Source organism: Bos grunniens, chromosome 10 (assembly GCF_055505025.1).
Source record: "Bos grunniens cultivar Pamir isolate PY7600 chromosome 10, Bosgru_T2T1.0, whole genome shotgun sequence".
NCBI classification, from domain to species: Eukaryota; Metazoa; Chordata; class Mammalia; order Artiodactyla; family Bovidae; genus Bos; species Bos grunniens.
The window spans coordinates 48,842,588-48,860,178 of record NC_141174.1 but is presented as its reverse complement, the minus strand read 5'-3'; the positions used below and the strand labels follow the sequence as shown (position 1 = coordinate 48,860,178).

Below are 17,591 nucleotides of genomic sequence, written 5' to 3'. Positions count from 1 at the left end.
GGGATCTTAGTTCCGCAAGCAGAGATTGAACCCATTCCACTCTTCAGTGGAAGCGCGGGGTCCTACCTACCAGGGAAGTCTTGTGTTTCTTATGTTTGCAGTTTTTAGCTCACTAGCCATAAATGCCCAGGAAGATATTTAGTCATAATCATTTCCCTTTATATGAGGCCTCTAGTTCCAAAGTACTTTTGAATCCATACCTCATAATATCCAGAAAGCCTTATGAGCTAGGTAGAATAAGTATTTTTATTTTAAGATAAGGCTTAAAGTTGTTGAGTAGTTGGTTCACCACTAATAGAAAAACTACTGAAAATTATCAATAAATGCAGAGATTTTGATTAATTGCTTAAAAGTTATTAATATGCCTAAATTAAAATTATATAATACATTATTTAATAAAACAATATTGAAATGATAATATATAAATAAATCCAAATAAATTAAATTTTGTTCTTTCAATAATTTGAGTTGCCTTTACTAACCTTTTTGAGCTTACCTTCTTATCTCTTAAGATAAATAAATATCTAATAAATTAATACCTTAGCACCTGTCTAGGTACCAGAAATCATGTTCAAGGCCTCAGAAATGACACGTGCTCCAGCTTTATGTCTACTCTTACACCAGTTTTTATTTAGAGAAGAGCCCTGTGTAGTGACATAATCCTTAAAGAGTGGGCAAAATAAATGGTTTTTGTGAAAGAGAAAGTAAGTTAATACGGATCCTCCTCAAAATCTAATTGAATTTTTTTTTAATTTTTAAATTAAAAAAAATTTTTTTTTGGCCATGCCACAAGGTGTGTAGCATTTTAATTTCCCAGTCAGGAACTGAACCCATGCCCCCTGAAGTGGAAGTGTGGAGTCTTAACCACTGGATTGCCAGGGTCCCTTAGAACTGAATATTGTAGACTATGAATGAGAGATTTTAGATAAGAACCTATTATTTCATTGAGTAAGGAAATGAAAGTGAATCCACTGATACTAGAAAACATAGGAACAGATTGACTTTCACGATTTTAAAGTTTGTGTGTATATATTGTTTTCTTTATTTACTCTACCAAAAAAGGAAGATCCAAGACTGAAAATTCCAGCTCATCTGAGAGGAAAGACATCACTTGATTCTTCCAGTGACCTGGGGCCTTTACCTGTAAGTTTATAGAACTGTTACCCATCTAACTTGACTGTCTCAAACATTTGTATTTCGGAATGAAGTAGTTCTTTCACAACTATAATTAATATTATTGTTGAAGTGTTGATGTCTTCTACTAAGAATGGAATATACAAATTAAATCAACCCTATAACCAAAACCATTTTTCTGCCCATACACTGAAAACCTGTTCCTAATATAATTGAAATATGTTCTTCATTATAGCCAGGATGGGAAGAAAGAACTCACACTGATGGAAGAATCTTTTACATAAATCACAGTATGTGCGGTGTGATTTTTTTCCCATTACATTATCTTTTGTAATATTGAATTTTTTGCATGAGAATAAAGAACCTCTTTTTTTCTCTCTTTCTTCAGATAGTAAAAAAACACAATGGGAAGACCCTCGTTTGCAGCATGTAGCAATAACTGGACCAGTAAGTCTCTTTGTATCAGCATCCTCTGATGGGGTTGTCCTCTTGCTTGTCTCTTAAAGGACAGATGATGAAGGATATAGCACTAAATAAAGGTGTTGAGAGGAAAGCACATTTGCAAATCTCTTCTCTCCCCACCACCCACACACCCGGTCTCAGTTATTTGAAAAGGGCATTTAAAGTAGTTACCTTTACTCTACACAACAGCCTTGGGATGCCAGTGAGCCAGTAAGTTAACTCAGTGAAGCTAACTCAGTGAGCTAACTCAGTGAGGCTGCTGTGCTCAGACTGGTACTTGAAATAACCTGAAAAAAGAATGCTGGGCTCCTCAGCAAATCAGATAAGAGCCAAGAGTATATCTGATGAGAAAGCTGACAGTGCCTTGTCAAATCAGGGTCATGTCTTGAACTTTTTGGTTGAAATCATTGTAAATACTGGTATATAAGACATTCATATTTAAAGTACAAGTATTACCATGTATGATGTTTATACTACTCTTGAGTCAGATTAATGATAGGAAAATAATTTTCCTCTTTTATATAGCTTCTTTTTCAGATTATAATTGTTTTCTAATTCACAAAAATAAGTAAAATTGAAGATACAATTCTTTTAGACTACTCTTGTGACTCCATGTTTAGTCTTTTAAAGTAATGGATAAAAAAGGCAACTCCTCAGAGTTCAAGGAAAAAGTACATTTTTCAAATTGTTCCTTTAATGGAGAAATCACTTTGAAAGTCTCTTTAGAAATGGAAATTTTCATTTCTAATATTTCTTTACTTGGAAGACATTTCCTGTTTCTGGCCTATTGCATTTCAAGAATACTGCATGATGAAAATTACAGCCATAAGAATTGCTGGATACAATTTTATCTTAAACGGAGAAATTAAAATTTTTTAAGTTTTATATTTCTTTTTCTTTGAATTAAACTTTTCTTTCCAAATATTCTCTTTTAATGCCCTTAACTTATGTTCATAAAATACCCAGAGGGGAGTTTTTTAAATTGTTCCAGAATAAAATAACTAAAACCTTCTTTATTTTTCCAAAATTTTTAACTCAAGGCAGTGCCCTACTCCAGGGATTACAAAAGAAAGTATGAGTTCTTCCGAAGAAAGTTGAAGAAGCAGGTTAGTGATACTTATAATGAGTTCTTAGGAATGTTTGTCATATGGACTGAAAGCATGGGCAGTACATTTGAAAAAGTAATAGAGAATTTATTATATATGAACAATTTTGGATAGCTTCTTTTAGGGAAAGGATGCTTGTTTTTTGAGTAGCTGTAATATATGATTAGAGTCTAGTTATTTTATGTCTGTGTTTTTCAATATACCTTGCAACAGAGAAAATAGTTTTAAAAACTTGCTTTTGAAGAGCTCTAACTTGAGTTCCTCCTGGGTTTGTGGGGTTTGAGTTTTGTAGAAACAGAGTAATAGTAACTCAGGAGATTATCCGGTAGCCTAGACTTTGCTTGTGTAGGAGGACTCTCTGGATTCTGCTTCTGCTTGGACTATTGTTTTCCAGTGTTAGTCATTCATTCTTTACAGCTTCAAGTATAATATATCTCTGCATAATTTGAATGTACAGCTGTGATTGGAGCAGGCCTCTTGTTGTTTATCTCCTTTTGCTTATCAGATATATTCACAACACTTTTTCCATCACCACAAATTCAGTATGTTTGGAACTAAATCTGCCCGTCTATTTCATTTCTATTGGTTATGACTGTTTTTTAAGTAATTAATTTTTTTAAATTGAAAGAGTCTTTAAGTTCCATAAAGCTTTACAGTTTTCAAAGGTTTCATACACATGGTTTTATATAATTCCATAATAACCCCTTTTTCCCCACCTCTGTATTGCCCCTCCCCCCACCCATAACCACTAGTTTGTTCTCTCTATAAATAAATATTATTTATTTATTTATTTTTGGCTGTGCTGGGTCTTCGTTGTGGGGGCTTTTCTCCAGTTGTGGCGAGCAGGGGCTTCGCTCTCTTCATGGCAGTGCTCGGGCTTCTCATTATGGTGGCTTCTCTTGTGGTGGCACTCGGGCTCTTAGCGCACAGAGGCTTCAGTATTTACGGCACATGGTCTCAGTAGTTGCGGTTCCTGGGCTCTAGAGCACACGTTCAGTAGCTGCCACGCACAGGGTCAGTTGCCCGTGGCATGTGGGATCTTCCAGGACCAAGGATCAAACCCATGTCTCCTCCATTAGCAGGTGGAATCTTTATCACTGAGCCCCCAAGGAAGCCCTGTTCTCTGTGCCTGTGAGAGGGATGACCGTTTTTTAACGCCTTTCTGATTTGCTCAGGCCTCTTCCCTTGCCTGCAGTTTAGGAGTACTGCCACTAGGTGGCTACGTTGGGTTACACTTCCTTGCCTTCCAAGCCGGAAGCCTGGTTTTACAAAGGTTCAAGATGGTTTCTGCTGCCCCCAATTTTTCTCATCCAAAACAGGACAAAAATGAAATACAGTACTTATTTAGTGCAAATATACCTTAATAAAATCTTAAAATATCTTCAGTGTTTTAAACTCATCTTCAATAATAACCTTGTTTTAAAATTGCTCTGGAAATTTGTTTTCTACTTAAAATTCTTTGGGATTCTAAGTCTGTTTTGAATTATTTATATGGTAAATGTTTTCACTCTTAATGACAAGACACTGGTGGAAGAGAAGTACTAGCTTCTCCATTTGCCAGTCTGAACACTTATAAACATGTTACAGTGTCTAATGGTTGATATTCTCTAAGCAGCAGGTCACAGAATACAAAACCATAATGAAAGAAGTAAGTTTTATTGAGTTCTGACCACATACTAGGCATTTTTCTTAAGTTACATGTATGATCCCTGTGTAATCTCTGTAGTAACTCTATAATGAAGGGACTATTATTATCACATCTTAGAGTTGAGGAAGCTGAGGCTCAGAGAAACTAGGCAGTGTGATCCAGTTCCATGGTTATTAGCAGAAAAGCCAGGCACAAACCAAGTGGCGCAGTGCCAGAGTCCATCCTCCTGACTCACATGACGTACTGGACTGGGGATTAAGAGAGGAAATTGCCCAGAATGCAAGAAAGGTATACAAGAAGATGAAATTATGAAAGAAAAGATAAGAGACATGAAGCTGTTCCAGAAGAAGAGCCTGAGGAAGAGGCTGAGAAGCTGAATCCTCAGTTTAACAAAATGTCCCAAGCAGGATTTAAGAAATAAGACTCCTGTCTGGACACATCACATCACAGCAAAAGAACAGAACATCAAGGAGGAGATAAAAATGTGTGAAGCAGTGCTCCAAAGCCTTGAGCTGCCTTTATCCTTCCCCTCCACCTCATCCTTAACATGTCGTTAGTTTGGATTAAGGGTGGCTAATCATTATTGAGACCACTGTGTGCCAGGCACCGTGTCAGCACATGCAATGCATTGTCCCAGTTATTCCTGAAACAGCTCCCTAAGGGTAAATACTTTTATCGTCCGTATTTTATAGATGAGGTAATTAAGCGTTAGAAAAGATGTGCGAGCTGAAGCCAGGCCTTGAACACAGGGTCACTTGACTCCAGAACCCATGGATGATACACCACTCAGCTCTGATGTGGAAATTGCTCCTGTGGCCTCCCTTCTGTTGTTGTCGCTCACACAGAGGGCCCATTTACTTTCTGTCACTCAGGCTGTTTCAGGGGTCTTTCACTGACCAGTGTGTCTTTTGTCTCCCCTTATGTGTGCTTAGTTGCTTAGTCGTTTCCAACTCTTTGAGAACCCATGGACTGTAGCCTTCCAGGCTCCTTTGTCCATGGGATTTTCCAGGCAAGAATACTGGAGTTGGTTGCCATTTCCTCCTCCAGGGGATCCTCCCAACCCAGGGATCAAACCCCAGGGTCCTGTGTCTCCTGCATTGCAGGCAGAGAGCCATTGGGAAAGCTCCATTGAAATACCTTTTAGATCTGATGGTGTCAGCCTCTGAGAACATAGCGAGCAGTCTGATCCTGCAACTTCCTGCTCAACTTCCTAGGCAGCCTTCACACTGTCTACACTGTGGCCTCAGACTGCTTCTGCAACTCCTTCTACTCAAATCCCTCTCTTCTTCCCCTCCCCCTTCTGTACCATCCAGCTTTCAGATGGCTGGAACACTTCTCCCTGCTTGCTGTTCCTCAGCCCTTCTCTCCCTTCCCACCCCAGACAGGACTTTCTCTCAAAGCCTCCTTGGTTGTCTCACTTGTAATTAATAGCTCATTTTTTTTTTCTTTTTTGCCTACAAAACTTTGCTTCTGTTCCTATTGTTAGCAATTTTTGTACTCTTTTAAATCTCAGAATGAGTAACATTTACATTTGTTTCTCACACACACACCACATTGTAAACTCCCTGAAGAAGTGACCACATTTTATGCCATGTTTTCATTCCCTTTTCCTCCCATCTCTGGCCCCTTTGCAGTACCTACCTAGCATGGACCTGGCCCAGAGTGGGCCTTGAGTAAGTGCTTGTTGAGTCACTTACCTGCACTAGTGGTTTGCCCACTGTCTAAAATTATAAAATTGCTTTTGTCCAGTCTTACCAGTTTTTTAAGTTGCATAAGCAGCAGAGGAAATTGTTTATGGTTTACTTCCTCTGCTGCTTACACAGGGGAAATGTACCATACTTCAGTTGCAGCCCTCAGCCTTGGTAGTTGTGGCACATGGGCTTAATTGCTCCACAAAACTCATGTTATGCTTATATTGCTTATATAAACTGCTTATATCATTATGTTTCTAAGGGCTTTCCCACTTTTCCTAAGTATTTTGTGAGTGAAATTGATTTAGAGCTAACCCTCTTTCCTTTTCTTGATTCTACAGAATGTTGATGGCATGTTTTCTTTTCATGGTTTCCACTGGAACATTGCATACAGAGTACTCAAAAACAAAATATTCAGATATGTTTCTATATAATTTACAGTAAAGTCTGCCTAAAAGCATAGTTATCTATATTTGTCATATAAGCAAATTATGTACAAAAGATAAATGTGGCAATGTTGCTCATTCATTAAGAACAGAGGCTCAGAAGCTAAGACTTTCTTAACTTGTATCTTTAGTTTCTTCATCCATAAAATGAAGACAATAATAGTAGGTTCTTCATAGTGTTGTTATGAGGAGTAAATGAGTTAACCCATTAAAATTCTGGTAACAGTGCTGGCACAGTCTGTAAAAGTTAGCACCTGTTAATGAGTGAAGTAGACAGGCTCCAGAGAGGAAATATGGAGGGGAGAACCCTAAGCTGACAGGCAGACAAGTATTGAGAGCAGGCAGTGCTTTGACTGACTGTCGGTCACAGAATGTCTTTCTTGGATCTTAAGGTGGAAATGACTGCTCATGAAATGCCTTCATGTGAGTGTTACTTTCACCATCAGTAGCTGCTTCTTCAGATGTGAAAATGAGAAGTCTTTGTTATTACATGACTAGAGAAAATGTATGAGTTCTTTAATACTGTGGAGGGAATACAAGACAATATACCTAGGCCTGAAAGAGGATCCTGGGCACAGGAATAGAATACAGTGAATTTTATAACATTCATGAAAGAAATGTGTGTTGAACTGATTTAAACAGTCTCTCTTCTCTGGATTTTCAGAATGACATTCCAAACAAATTTGAAATGAAACTTCGCCGTGCAACTGTTCTTGAAGACTCTTACAGGAGGATTATGGGGGTCAAGAGAGCAGACTTCCTCAAGGCTAGACTGTGGATTGAGTTTGATGGTGAAAAGGGACTAGATTATGGAGGAGTTGCCAGAGAATGGTTCTTTCTGATTTCAAAGGAAATGTTTAACCCTTATTATGGGTTGTTTGAATATTCTGCTACGTAAGTACCTTTTCAATGACTGTACAGAAAAAAAAAAAATCACTGTTTTGAAAATAACAGAGTAATGTGATGGGAGGGAAATGTAAGTCACAATGTGCCAGAAAAGCGGAGAGAGTAACTAATGTTGTTTCAGAAATAACTTTTAAAAGTTATAGTGAAATATACATAACATAAAATTTAACATTCTTATCATGTTAAGTGTATTCGTTGTTGTGCACCCATCACCACCACGTACCTCCAGAACTTTTTCATCATCCCATACTGAAACTGTATCCTTTAAACATGATCTCCCCCATTCCCTGGCATTAACCATTCCACTTTCTGTTTCTATGAACTGGACTATTCTCAGTATCTTGTATAAGTAGAATCATACAGTATTTGACCTTTTATAACTGACTTAATTTCATTAGCATAGTGTTCTCAAAGTTTATCCATGTAGCAGTATGTGGTAGAATTTCCTTCCTTTTGAAGGCTGTGTTATGTGTCTATACCACATTTATTTATCCATTTAGCTTTCAGAAACATTTGGATTGTTTCCACCTTTTGAACAAAATGACTATTTTTAAAACCATTAAATCCAGTGGTCTAATATGGTTGTAAAAGAGTTGAACAACTGTAAAAAGAGGGAGACAATTTACAATTACTTGTCATATTAAAATTTTTATATGAAATATAGAAAGGAGCATTTAAATGTGGTTGTCTTTACAGGGATAATTATACCCTACAGATAAATCCCAATTCTGGACTGTGTAATGAAGATCACCTCTCTTACTTCAAGTTTATTGGTCGGGTAGCTGGGATGGCAGTGTATCATGGCAAACTGTTGGATGGTTAGTATTTTTTTTAATTGGAGGATAATTGCTTTACATGTTGTGTTGGTTTCCACAATACATCAACGTGAATTAGCCGTGTGTGTGTGTGTGTGTGTGTGTATATCTCCCCTCCCTCATGAGTCTTCCTTCCACCCAACCCCCTACCCTACCCCCCTCAGTTGCCACAGAGCTGAGCTGAGCTCCCTGTGTTATACAGCAGCTTCCCACTAGCTATCTTATTTTACACATGGTAGTGTATATGTTTTTTTTTCTTTCTTTTTTTATTCATTTTAATTGGAGGCTAATTACAATATTATGGTAGTTTTTGCATTACATTCACATGAATCAGCCATGGGTGTACATGTGTTCCGCATCCTGACCCTCCCTCCCACCTCCCTCCCCATCCCATCCCTCAGGGTCATCCCAGTGCACTAGCCCTGAGCACCCTGTTTCATGCATCGAACCTGGACTGGCAATCTGTTTCACATATGATAATATACATGTTTCAATGCTATTCTCTCAAATCATCCCACCCTCACCTTCTCCCACAGAGTCCAAAAGTCTATTCTTTACATCTCGGTCTCTTTTGTTGTCTTGCATATAGGGTCATCATTACCATCTTTCTAAATTCCATATATATGCGTTAATATACTGTATTGGTGTTTTTCTTTCTGGCTTACTTCACTCTGTATAATAGGCTCCAGTTTCATCCACCTCATTAGAAGTAATTCAAATGCATTCTTTTTAATAGCTGCATAATATTCCATTGTACTACAGCTTTCTTATCCATTCATCTGCCGATGGACATCTAGGTTGCTTCCATGTCCTGGCTATTGTAAATAGTGCTGTGATGAACATTGGGGTACATGTGTCTCTTTCAATTCTGGTTTCCTCAGTGTGTATGCCCAGCAGTGGGATTGCTGGGTCATACGGCAGTTCTATTTCCAGTTTTTTAAGGAATCTCCACACTGTTCTCCATAGTAGCTGTACTAGTTTGCATTCCCACCAACAGTGTAAGAGGGTTCCTTTTTTCTCTGCATGCTCTCCACCATTTATTGTTTGTAGACTTTTGGATAGCAGCCATTCTGACTGGCGTGAGATGATACCCCATTGTGGTTTTGATTTGCATTTCTCTGATAATGAGTGATGTTGAACATCTTTTCATGTGTTTGTTAGCCATCTGTATGTCTTCTTTGGAGAAATGTCTGTTTAGTTCTCTGGCCCATTTTTTGATTGGATCACCTATTTTTCTGGAATTGAGCTGCAGGAGTTGCTTGTATATTTTTGAGATTAGTTGTTTGTCAGTTGCTTCATTTGCTATTACTTTCTCCCATTCTGAAGACTGTCTTTTCACTTTGCTTATAGTTTCCTTTGTTGTGCAAAAGCTTTTGAGTTTAACTAGGTCCCATTTTTTAATTTCTGCTTTTATTTCCATTGTCTGGGAGGTGGGTCATAGAGGATCCTGCTGTGATTTACGTCAGAGAGTGTTTTGCCAATGTTTTCCTCTAGGAGTTTTATAGTTTCTGGTCTTACATTTAGATCTTTAATCCATTTTGAGTTTATTTTTGTGTATGGTGTTAGAAAGTGTTCTAGTTTCATTCTTTTACAAATGGTTGACCAGTTTTCCCAGCACCACTTGTTAAAGAGATTGTCTTTTCTCCATTGTATATTCTTGCCTCCTTTGTCAAAGATAAAGTGTCCATAGGTGCATGGATTTCTCTCTGGGCTTTCTGTTTTGTTACATTGATCTATGTTTCTGTCTTTGTGCCAGTACTATACTGTCTTGATGACTTTTGCTTTTTAGTATAGCCTGAAGTCAGGCAGGTTGATTCCTCCAGATCCATTCTTCTTTCTCAAGATTGCTTTGGCTATTCGAGGTTTTTTGTATTTCCATACAAATTGTGAAATTATTTGTTCTAGTTCTCTGAAAAATACTGTTGGTAGCTTGATAGGGATTGCATTGAATCTATAGATTGCTTTGGGTAGTATACTCATTTTCACTATATTGATTCTTCCGATCCATGGACATGGTATATTTCTCCATCTATTTGTGTCACCTTTGATTTCTTTCATCAGTGTTTTATAGTTTTCCATATATAGCTCTTTTGTATTTTTAGGTAGATTTATTCCTAAGTATTTTATTCTTTTCATTGCAATGGTGAATGGAATTGTTTCCTTAATTTCTCTGTTTTCTCATTGTTAGTGTATAGGAATGCAAGGGATTTCTGTGTGTTAATTTTATATCCTGCAACTTTACTATATTCATTGATTGGCTCTAGTAATTTTCTGGTGGAGTCTTTAGGGTTTTCTATGTAGAGGACCATGTCATCTGCAAACAGTGAGAGTTTTACTTCTTCTTTTCCAATCTGGATTCCTTTTATTTCTTTTTCTTCCCTGACTGCTATGGATAAAACTTCCAAAACTATGTTGAATAGTAGTGGTGAGAGTGGGCATCCTTGTCTTGTTCCTGACTTTAGGGGAAATGCTTTCAATTTTTCACCATTGAGGATAATGTTTTCTGTGGGTTTATCATATATGGCTTTTATTATGTTGAGGTATGTTCCTTCTATGCCTGCTTTCTGGAGGGTTTTTTTTTATCATAAATGGATGTTGAATTTTGTCAAAGGCTTTCTCTGCATCTATTGAGATAATCATATGGTTTTTATCTTTCAATTTGTTAATGTGATGTATCACATTGATTGATTTGCGAATATTGAAGAATCCTTGCATCCCGGGGATAAAGCCCACTTGATCATGATGTATGATCTTTTTAATATGTTGTTGAATTCTGTTTGCTAGAATTTTGTTAAGGATTTTTGCATCTTTGTTCATCAGTGATATTGGCCTGTAGTTTTCTTTTTTTGTGGGATCTTTGTCTGGTTTTGGTATTAGGGTGATGGTAGCCTCATAGAATGAGTTTGGAAGTTTACTTTCCTCTGTGATTTTCTGGAAGAGTTTAAGTAGGATAGGTGTTAGCTCTTCTCTAAATTTTTGGTAGAATTCAGCAGTGAAGCCTGGTCCTGGGCTTTTGTCTGTTGGAAGATTTCTGATTACAGTTTTGATTTTTGTGCTTTTGATGGGTCTGTTAAGATTTTCTATTTCTTCCTGGTTCAGTTTTGAAAAGTTATACTTTTCTAAGAATTTTTCCATTTCTTCCAAATTGTCCATTTTATTGGCTTATAGTTGCTGATAGTAGTCTCTTATGATACTTTGTATTTCTGTGTTGTCTGTTGGGATTTCTCCAATTCCATTTCTAATTTTGTTGGTTTGATTCTTCTCCCTTTTTTTCTTGATGAGTCTGGCTAATGGTTTGTCTATTTTATTTATCTTCTCAAAGAACCAGGTTTTAGTTTTGTTGATTTTGGCTATGGTCTCTTTTGTTTCTTTTTCATTTATTTCTGCCCTAATTTTTATGATTTCGTTCCTTCTACTAACCCTGGGGTGCTTAATTTCTTCTTTTTCTGGTTGCTTTAGGTGTAGAGTTAGGTTATTTATTTGATTTCTCTACTGTTTCTTGAGGTAGGCTTGTATTGCTATGAACCTTTCCCTTAGCACTGCTTTTACTGAATCCCATAGGTTTGGGGTTGTATTTTCATTTTCATTTGTTTCTATGCATATTTTGATTTTTTAAAAATTTCTTTTGTGATTTGTTGGTTATTCAGAAGTGTGTTGTTTAGCCTCCATATGTTTGTATTTTTAATAGTTTTTTTTTTTTTCCCCAGTAGTTGACATCTAATCTTACTGCATTGTGGTCAGAAAAGATGCTTGAGATGATTTCAATTTTTTGAATTTACCAAGGGTAGATTTATGGCCCAGTATGTGATCTATCCTGGAGAAGATTCCATGTGCACTTGAGAAAAAGGTGAAATTCATTGTTTTAGGGTGAAATGTCCTATAGATATCAATTAGGTCTAACTGGTCCATTGTATCATTTAAACTTTGTGTTTCCTTGCTAATTTTCTGTTTAGCTGATCTATCCATAGGTGTGAGTGGGTTATTAAAATCTCCCACTATTATGGTGTTACTGTTAATTTCCTCTTTCATACTTGTTAGCATGTGCCTTACATATTGGGTGCTCCTATGTTGGGTGCATATATATTTATAATTGTTATATCTTCTTCTTGGATTGATGCTTTGATCTTTATGTAGTGTAGTGTCCTTTTTTGTCTCTTCTCACGACCTTTATTTCAAAGTCTATTTTATCTGATATGAGTATTACTACTCCTACTTTCTTTTGGTCTCCATTTGCATGAAATATCTTTTTCCAGCTCTTCACTTTCAGTCTATATGTGTCCCTATGTTTGAGGTGGGTCTCTTGTAGACAGCATATATAGGAGTCTTATTTTTGTATCCATTTAGCCAGTCTTTGTCTTTTGATTGGGGCATTCAATTATTGATATTCAATAAGGTAATTATTGATAAGTATGGTCCTGTTGCCATTTACTTTGTTGTTTTGGGTTTGAATTTATAAACCTTTTCTGTGTTTCCTGTCTAGAAAAGATCCTTTAGCATTTGTTGAAGAGCTGGTTTGGTGGTGCTGAATTTTCTGAGCTTTTGCTTGTCTGTAAAGCTTTTGATTTCTCCTTCATATTTTAATGAGATTCTTGCTGGGTACAGTAATCTGGGTTGTAGGTTTTTCTCTTTCATCACTTTAAGTATGTCCTGCCATTCCCTTCTGGCTTGAAGAGTTTCTATTGAAGATCAGCTGTTATCCTTTTGGGGATCCCCTTGTGATTTATTTGTTGTTTTTCCCTTGCTGCTTTTAATATTTGTTCTTTGTGTTTGATCTTCATTAATTTGATTGATATATGTGATGGGGTGTTTTGCCTTGGGTTTATCCTATTTGGGACTCTCTGGGTTTCTTGGACTTGGGTGGCTATTTCCTTCTCCATTTTAGGGAGGGTTTCAACTATTATCTCCTCAAGTATTGTCTTATGGCCTTTCTTTTTGTCTTTTTCTTCTAGACTCCTATGACTTGAATGTTGGGGCATTTTACATTGTCCCAGAGGTCTCTGAGGTTGTCCTCATTTCTTTTACTTCTTTTTTCCTCTCTGCTTCATTTATTTCCACCATTCTATCTTCCACCTCACTTATCCTATCTTCTGCCTCAGTTATTCTACTGTTGGTTTCCTCCAGAGTGCTTTTGATCTCAGTTATTGCATTATTCCTTATTGATTGACTCTTTTTTATTTCTTCTAGGTCCTTGTTAAACTTTTCTTGCATCTTCTCAATCCTTGTCTCCAGACTATTTATCTGTAACTCCGTTTTGTTTTCAAGATTTTGGATCATTTTTACTATCATTATTCTGAATTCTTTTTCAGGTAGACTCCCTATCTCCTCCTCTTTGGTTTGGTTTGGTAGGCTTTTATCATGTTCCTTTACCTGCTGAATAGTTCTCTGCCTGTTCATCTTGTTTAGGTTGTTATGTTTGGGGTGGCCTTTCTGTATGCTTGAAGTTTGTGGTTCCTCTTTATTGTGGAGGTTCCTTCCTGTGGGTGGGGTTGGATGAGTGGCTTGTCAAGGTTTCCTGGATAGGGAAGCTTTCATTGGTGTTCTGGTGGGTGGAGCTGGATCTCTTCTCTCTGGAGTTCAATGAAGTGTCCAGTAGTGAGTTTTGAGGTGTCTGTAGGTTTGGTGTGACTTTTGGCCACCTGTATTTTTGTGCTCAGGGTTATGTTCTTGTGTTGTTGGAGAATTAGCTTGGTATGTCTTGCTCTGAAACTTGTTGGTTCTTGGGTGGAGCTTGGTTTCAGTGTAGGTATGGAGGCTTTTGGATGAATTCTTGTTGATTAATGTTTCCTGGAGTCAGGAGTTTTCTGGTATTCTCAAGTTTTGGATTTAAGCCTCCTACCTCTGGCTTTCAGTCTTATTCTTACAGTAGCCTCAAGACTTCTCCATCCATATAGCACCGATGATAAAACATCTAGGTTAATGGTGAAAAGATTCTCCATAGTGGGGTAAACCCAGAGAGGTTCACAGAGTTACTTGAAGAAAGAGGGAAGAGGGAGATAGAGGTGACCAGGAGGAGAAGAGGGGGTATCAAAAGGGGAGAGAGCAGTCTAGCCAGTAATCAATTCCCTATTTGCTCTCTACAGTCTGGAACACTCAAGACAGTTTCATGGAGTTCCATAGAGAAGAGAAGAGGAGGAAGGAGATAGAGGTGACCAGGAGGAGAGGATGGGGGAAGTCAAAAGGAGAGAGACCAGTCTAGCCTGTGATCAGTTCCCTAAGTGTTCTCCACAGCCCAGAACACCTAAAGAGATTCACAGAATTAAGTAGAGAAGAGAAGGGGGAGGGAGGAGATAGAGGTGACCTGGGGGAGAAAAAGGAGTGTCAAAAGGGGAGAGAGCAATCAAGCCAGTAATCACACTCTTGAGTAAAAATGGGTACTGATGATTGAATTCTTAAAGGTACAGAATTGATAACAAATACCAAAAAGCAAAGATTAAAAATCTAGAGTAAAGGTTAGACTCTCAAAAATACAGTATTAAAAAAAATCGCAAAAGTTATAAAAAATATATATACATATGAAATGTGCTTTAAAAATAGGGTCCTTTTTTTGCAAGATGATAGTAGGTTTTAAAAAGGAAAATTAAAGGAATAATAAGGAACTTAAAAATTAAAAAATGATAATAGTAAAATATATCTAGGAATGTTTCTGGAGCTGTTGAGGGCAGTGTGGGGTCAGTTCAGTTTCAGATAGTTCCTTGTTCCAGCTTATACTTCTTCCCAGGGTCTATGCTGCTGCTGCTGCTAAGTCACTTCAGTCGTGTCTGACTGTGCGACCCCATAGACGGCAGCCCACCAGGCTCCCCCGTCTCTGGGATTCTCCAGGCAAGCACACTGGAGTGGGTGGCCATTTCCTTCTCCAATGCATGAAAGTGAAAAATGAAAGTGAAGTCATTCAGTCATGTCCAACTCTTTGCGACCCCATTGACTGCAGCCTGCCAGGCTCCTCTGTCCAGGGATTTTCCAGGCAAGAGTACTGGAGTGGGTTGCTGTTGCCTTCTCCCACAGGGTCTATAGGTCCCTTCCAATGTAGCCAATGCTAACTACAGGGTTTTAATCTGTTGCACCTGTCACTTCCAAAGTGGTTCCCTCTTCTTTATTTTGGCTTCCTCTGTTTGCAAGTCTCTTCAGTATGTAACTTCTGCCCTGATACAAGGGGGCGAAAGTGGTCATTTATTTAGGCTCACTTATTCAATTGTGCTGTGGGGAGGGAGGAACACACTGCAAACAAACATCACTGCTGTGTATGGGGAGTGCTCACAGTGTCTTTGCCACACTGGGTTTGCTCCCACTCACAGCATGTGTGCTTTCCTGGTCTACACTGCTCAGGCTCCAGGTTGCTCTGCAGGGGAACTGTCTAAGGCGGCCCTAGGTTGTGTGCACTTTACAGGTCTAAGCCACTCAGGTTCAGGTTCTCGGGTACTCCACAAAGGCACAGACTTGGTTGGGCCTGCGTTTTGTGCCCTTCCCTGGTCCGAGCAGCTCAGGTAACCAGGTGCTTGGCGAGTGCACACTCCCCAGATGGGGCAGTGCGTCTTATCACCTCCCCCATCCTAGACGCTCAGTTTCCTGGGTGCGCAGTGGGAGCGCCATCTCGGGTGTGACCTGTGTCTCCTCTGGGGAGCTGATCTCTGGCTGCGACCCTGCTGGCAGATGTCAACTGTCCAGGATCCCAGAAAGACTTGGTTAGCAACTGGGAGCCTGCTTGCAGTGTGGTGGAGGATGCCATCTCTGGGGCCGAGTTTGCCCCTTGCCTTCTGGCTCTGGCTGTCGCCCGCCTGCCTCTCTGCCTCCGTGGAGGATGGGCTGGTCCACTGTTGGCTAGCTCTCCTCTGGTATTTGCTCTTTGTTCTGTGAGCAGACCCGGCAGTGCCTTAGGTTAAAGCTTTTTGCCGGAAAGTTCTTTCTTGTTCTTTCCTTTTTTTTTTTTCCTCTCTGGCTATCCCATGGTTTGGGTTGCTATCTCACGTTAGCTCCCTCAGATTGCCCTCAGGGCATTCAGGCCCAGTCCTTACCCTACGCAATGCAGCCCGCATCTCCCTGTTCAGCCCCCACTTGCTGGTGGCAGACACCAGCGTCTGGGCTACTTCTCCACTGGGAGTTGCAATTAGGCGCGTAATCTGTGGGTTTTATTTATTAATTTTTTCCTCCCAGTTATGTTGCCCTCTGAGATCCCAAAACTCCCCACAGACCTGCCGGTGAGAGGGTTTCCTGGTGTTTGGAAACTTCTCCTCTTTTATGACTCCCTCCCCGGGATGGGTCTCCATCCCTAACTCTTTTGTCTCTCTTTTTATCCTTTTATATTTTGTCCTACCTCCTTTCGAAGACAATGGGCTGCCTTTCTGGGTGCCTGGTATCCTCCGCCAGCATCCAGAAGTTGTTTTGTGATATTTGCTCAGCGTTCAAATGATCTTTCAATGGATTTGTGGGGGAGAAAGTGGTCTCCCTGTCCTATTCCTCTGCCATCTTAGTACCACCCTCTGTTAGTGTATATGTTTTAATGCTACTCTCTCAATTCATCCCACCCTCTCCTTCCCCCACTGTGTCTGCAAGTCTATTCTCTATGTTTGTGTCTCTATTCCTTGCAAATAGGTTCATCAGTACCATTTTTATAGATTCCATTTATATGCACTAATATACAATATTTATTTTTCTCTTTCTGATTTACTTTACTCAGATTGTTAATATTAAGCATAAAACTTTTTGGTATGTAATTATCTGATTTCTTTTGCTTGGTAATCATTTTAAATATATTTGATTTTTTGCAAGGTTTTTTCATCCGTCCATTTTATAAGATGATGCTGCACAAGCCAATAACACTTCATGATATGGAATCAGTGGTATGTTTTTTTCACTTATCATATAAAGTATAATTTAACAGGCAACTGAATATCTTAAAGACTTACTTTTTAATGATGAAATCAATGGATGTTCTGAATATAAATGAACATTTCCCCCAACATTTTATTTGGAAAATTTACTAACATATAATAGAGTTGAAAAAGTTTTACAGTGGATATGTGTATATCTACCACCCAGATTCCACAATTAGCTTTTTATCCATACTTACTTTATGATATACCTATCCACATGCCTGCTCCCTATCTATCAACCCATCTTATTTCTTTAATGCATTTCAAAGAAAGTTTCAGGTATGAGTAAATTTCTCCCTAAATACTTCAGCATGCTATATACAATAATTTTGTGTGTCTGTTGTGTCAGTATTTGAATTGTGATCATTTATGATGAATGACATGTTTTCAAACTGGCAGTCCAAAGCAAAGTTTTGAAATTAGGCTACTACATAGAAACAGAAACCCAAGAATTAAATCCTTGACTATACCCTTATAACCCATGCTGAATAGCATCATAGAAATGTGTAGAACACA

The 17,591-nt window shown here is 38.5% G+C and overlaps 1 protein-coding gene across 14 annotated transcripts in view; it reads left to right on the top strand.

Moving 5' to 3' along the window:
* Positions 1-17,591, top strand: part of NEDD4 (NEDD4 E3 ubiquitin protein ligase) — a 145,343-nt gene that overhangs the window by 115,041 nt on the left and 12,711 nt on the right. For all 14 annotated transcript variants that reach the window (XR_015134582.1, XR_015134584.1, XR_015134579.1 and 11 more), the window contains 7 exons: positions 1,063-1,143; positions 1,370-1,424; positions 1,523-1,581; positions 2,637-2,702; positions 7,152-7,381; positions 8,090-8,211; positions 16,972-17,042. Coding sequence is in view for 11 of the 14 variants with exons in the window: in XM_086321094.1 (XP_086177220.1) it covers positions 1,063-1,143; positions 1,370-1,424; positions 1,523-1,581; positions 2,637-2,702; positions 7,152-7,381; positions 8,090-8,211; positions 16,972-17,042 (684 nt within the window). In the remaining 3 variants the exon portion in view is untranslated. The remainder of the gene's footprint in view (positions 1-1,062; positions 1,144-1,369; positions 1,425-1,522; positions 1,582-2,636; positions 2,703-7,151; positions 7,382-8,089; positions 8,212-16,971; positions 17,043-17,591) is intronic.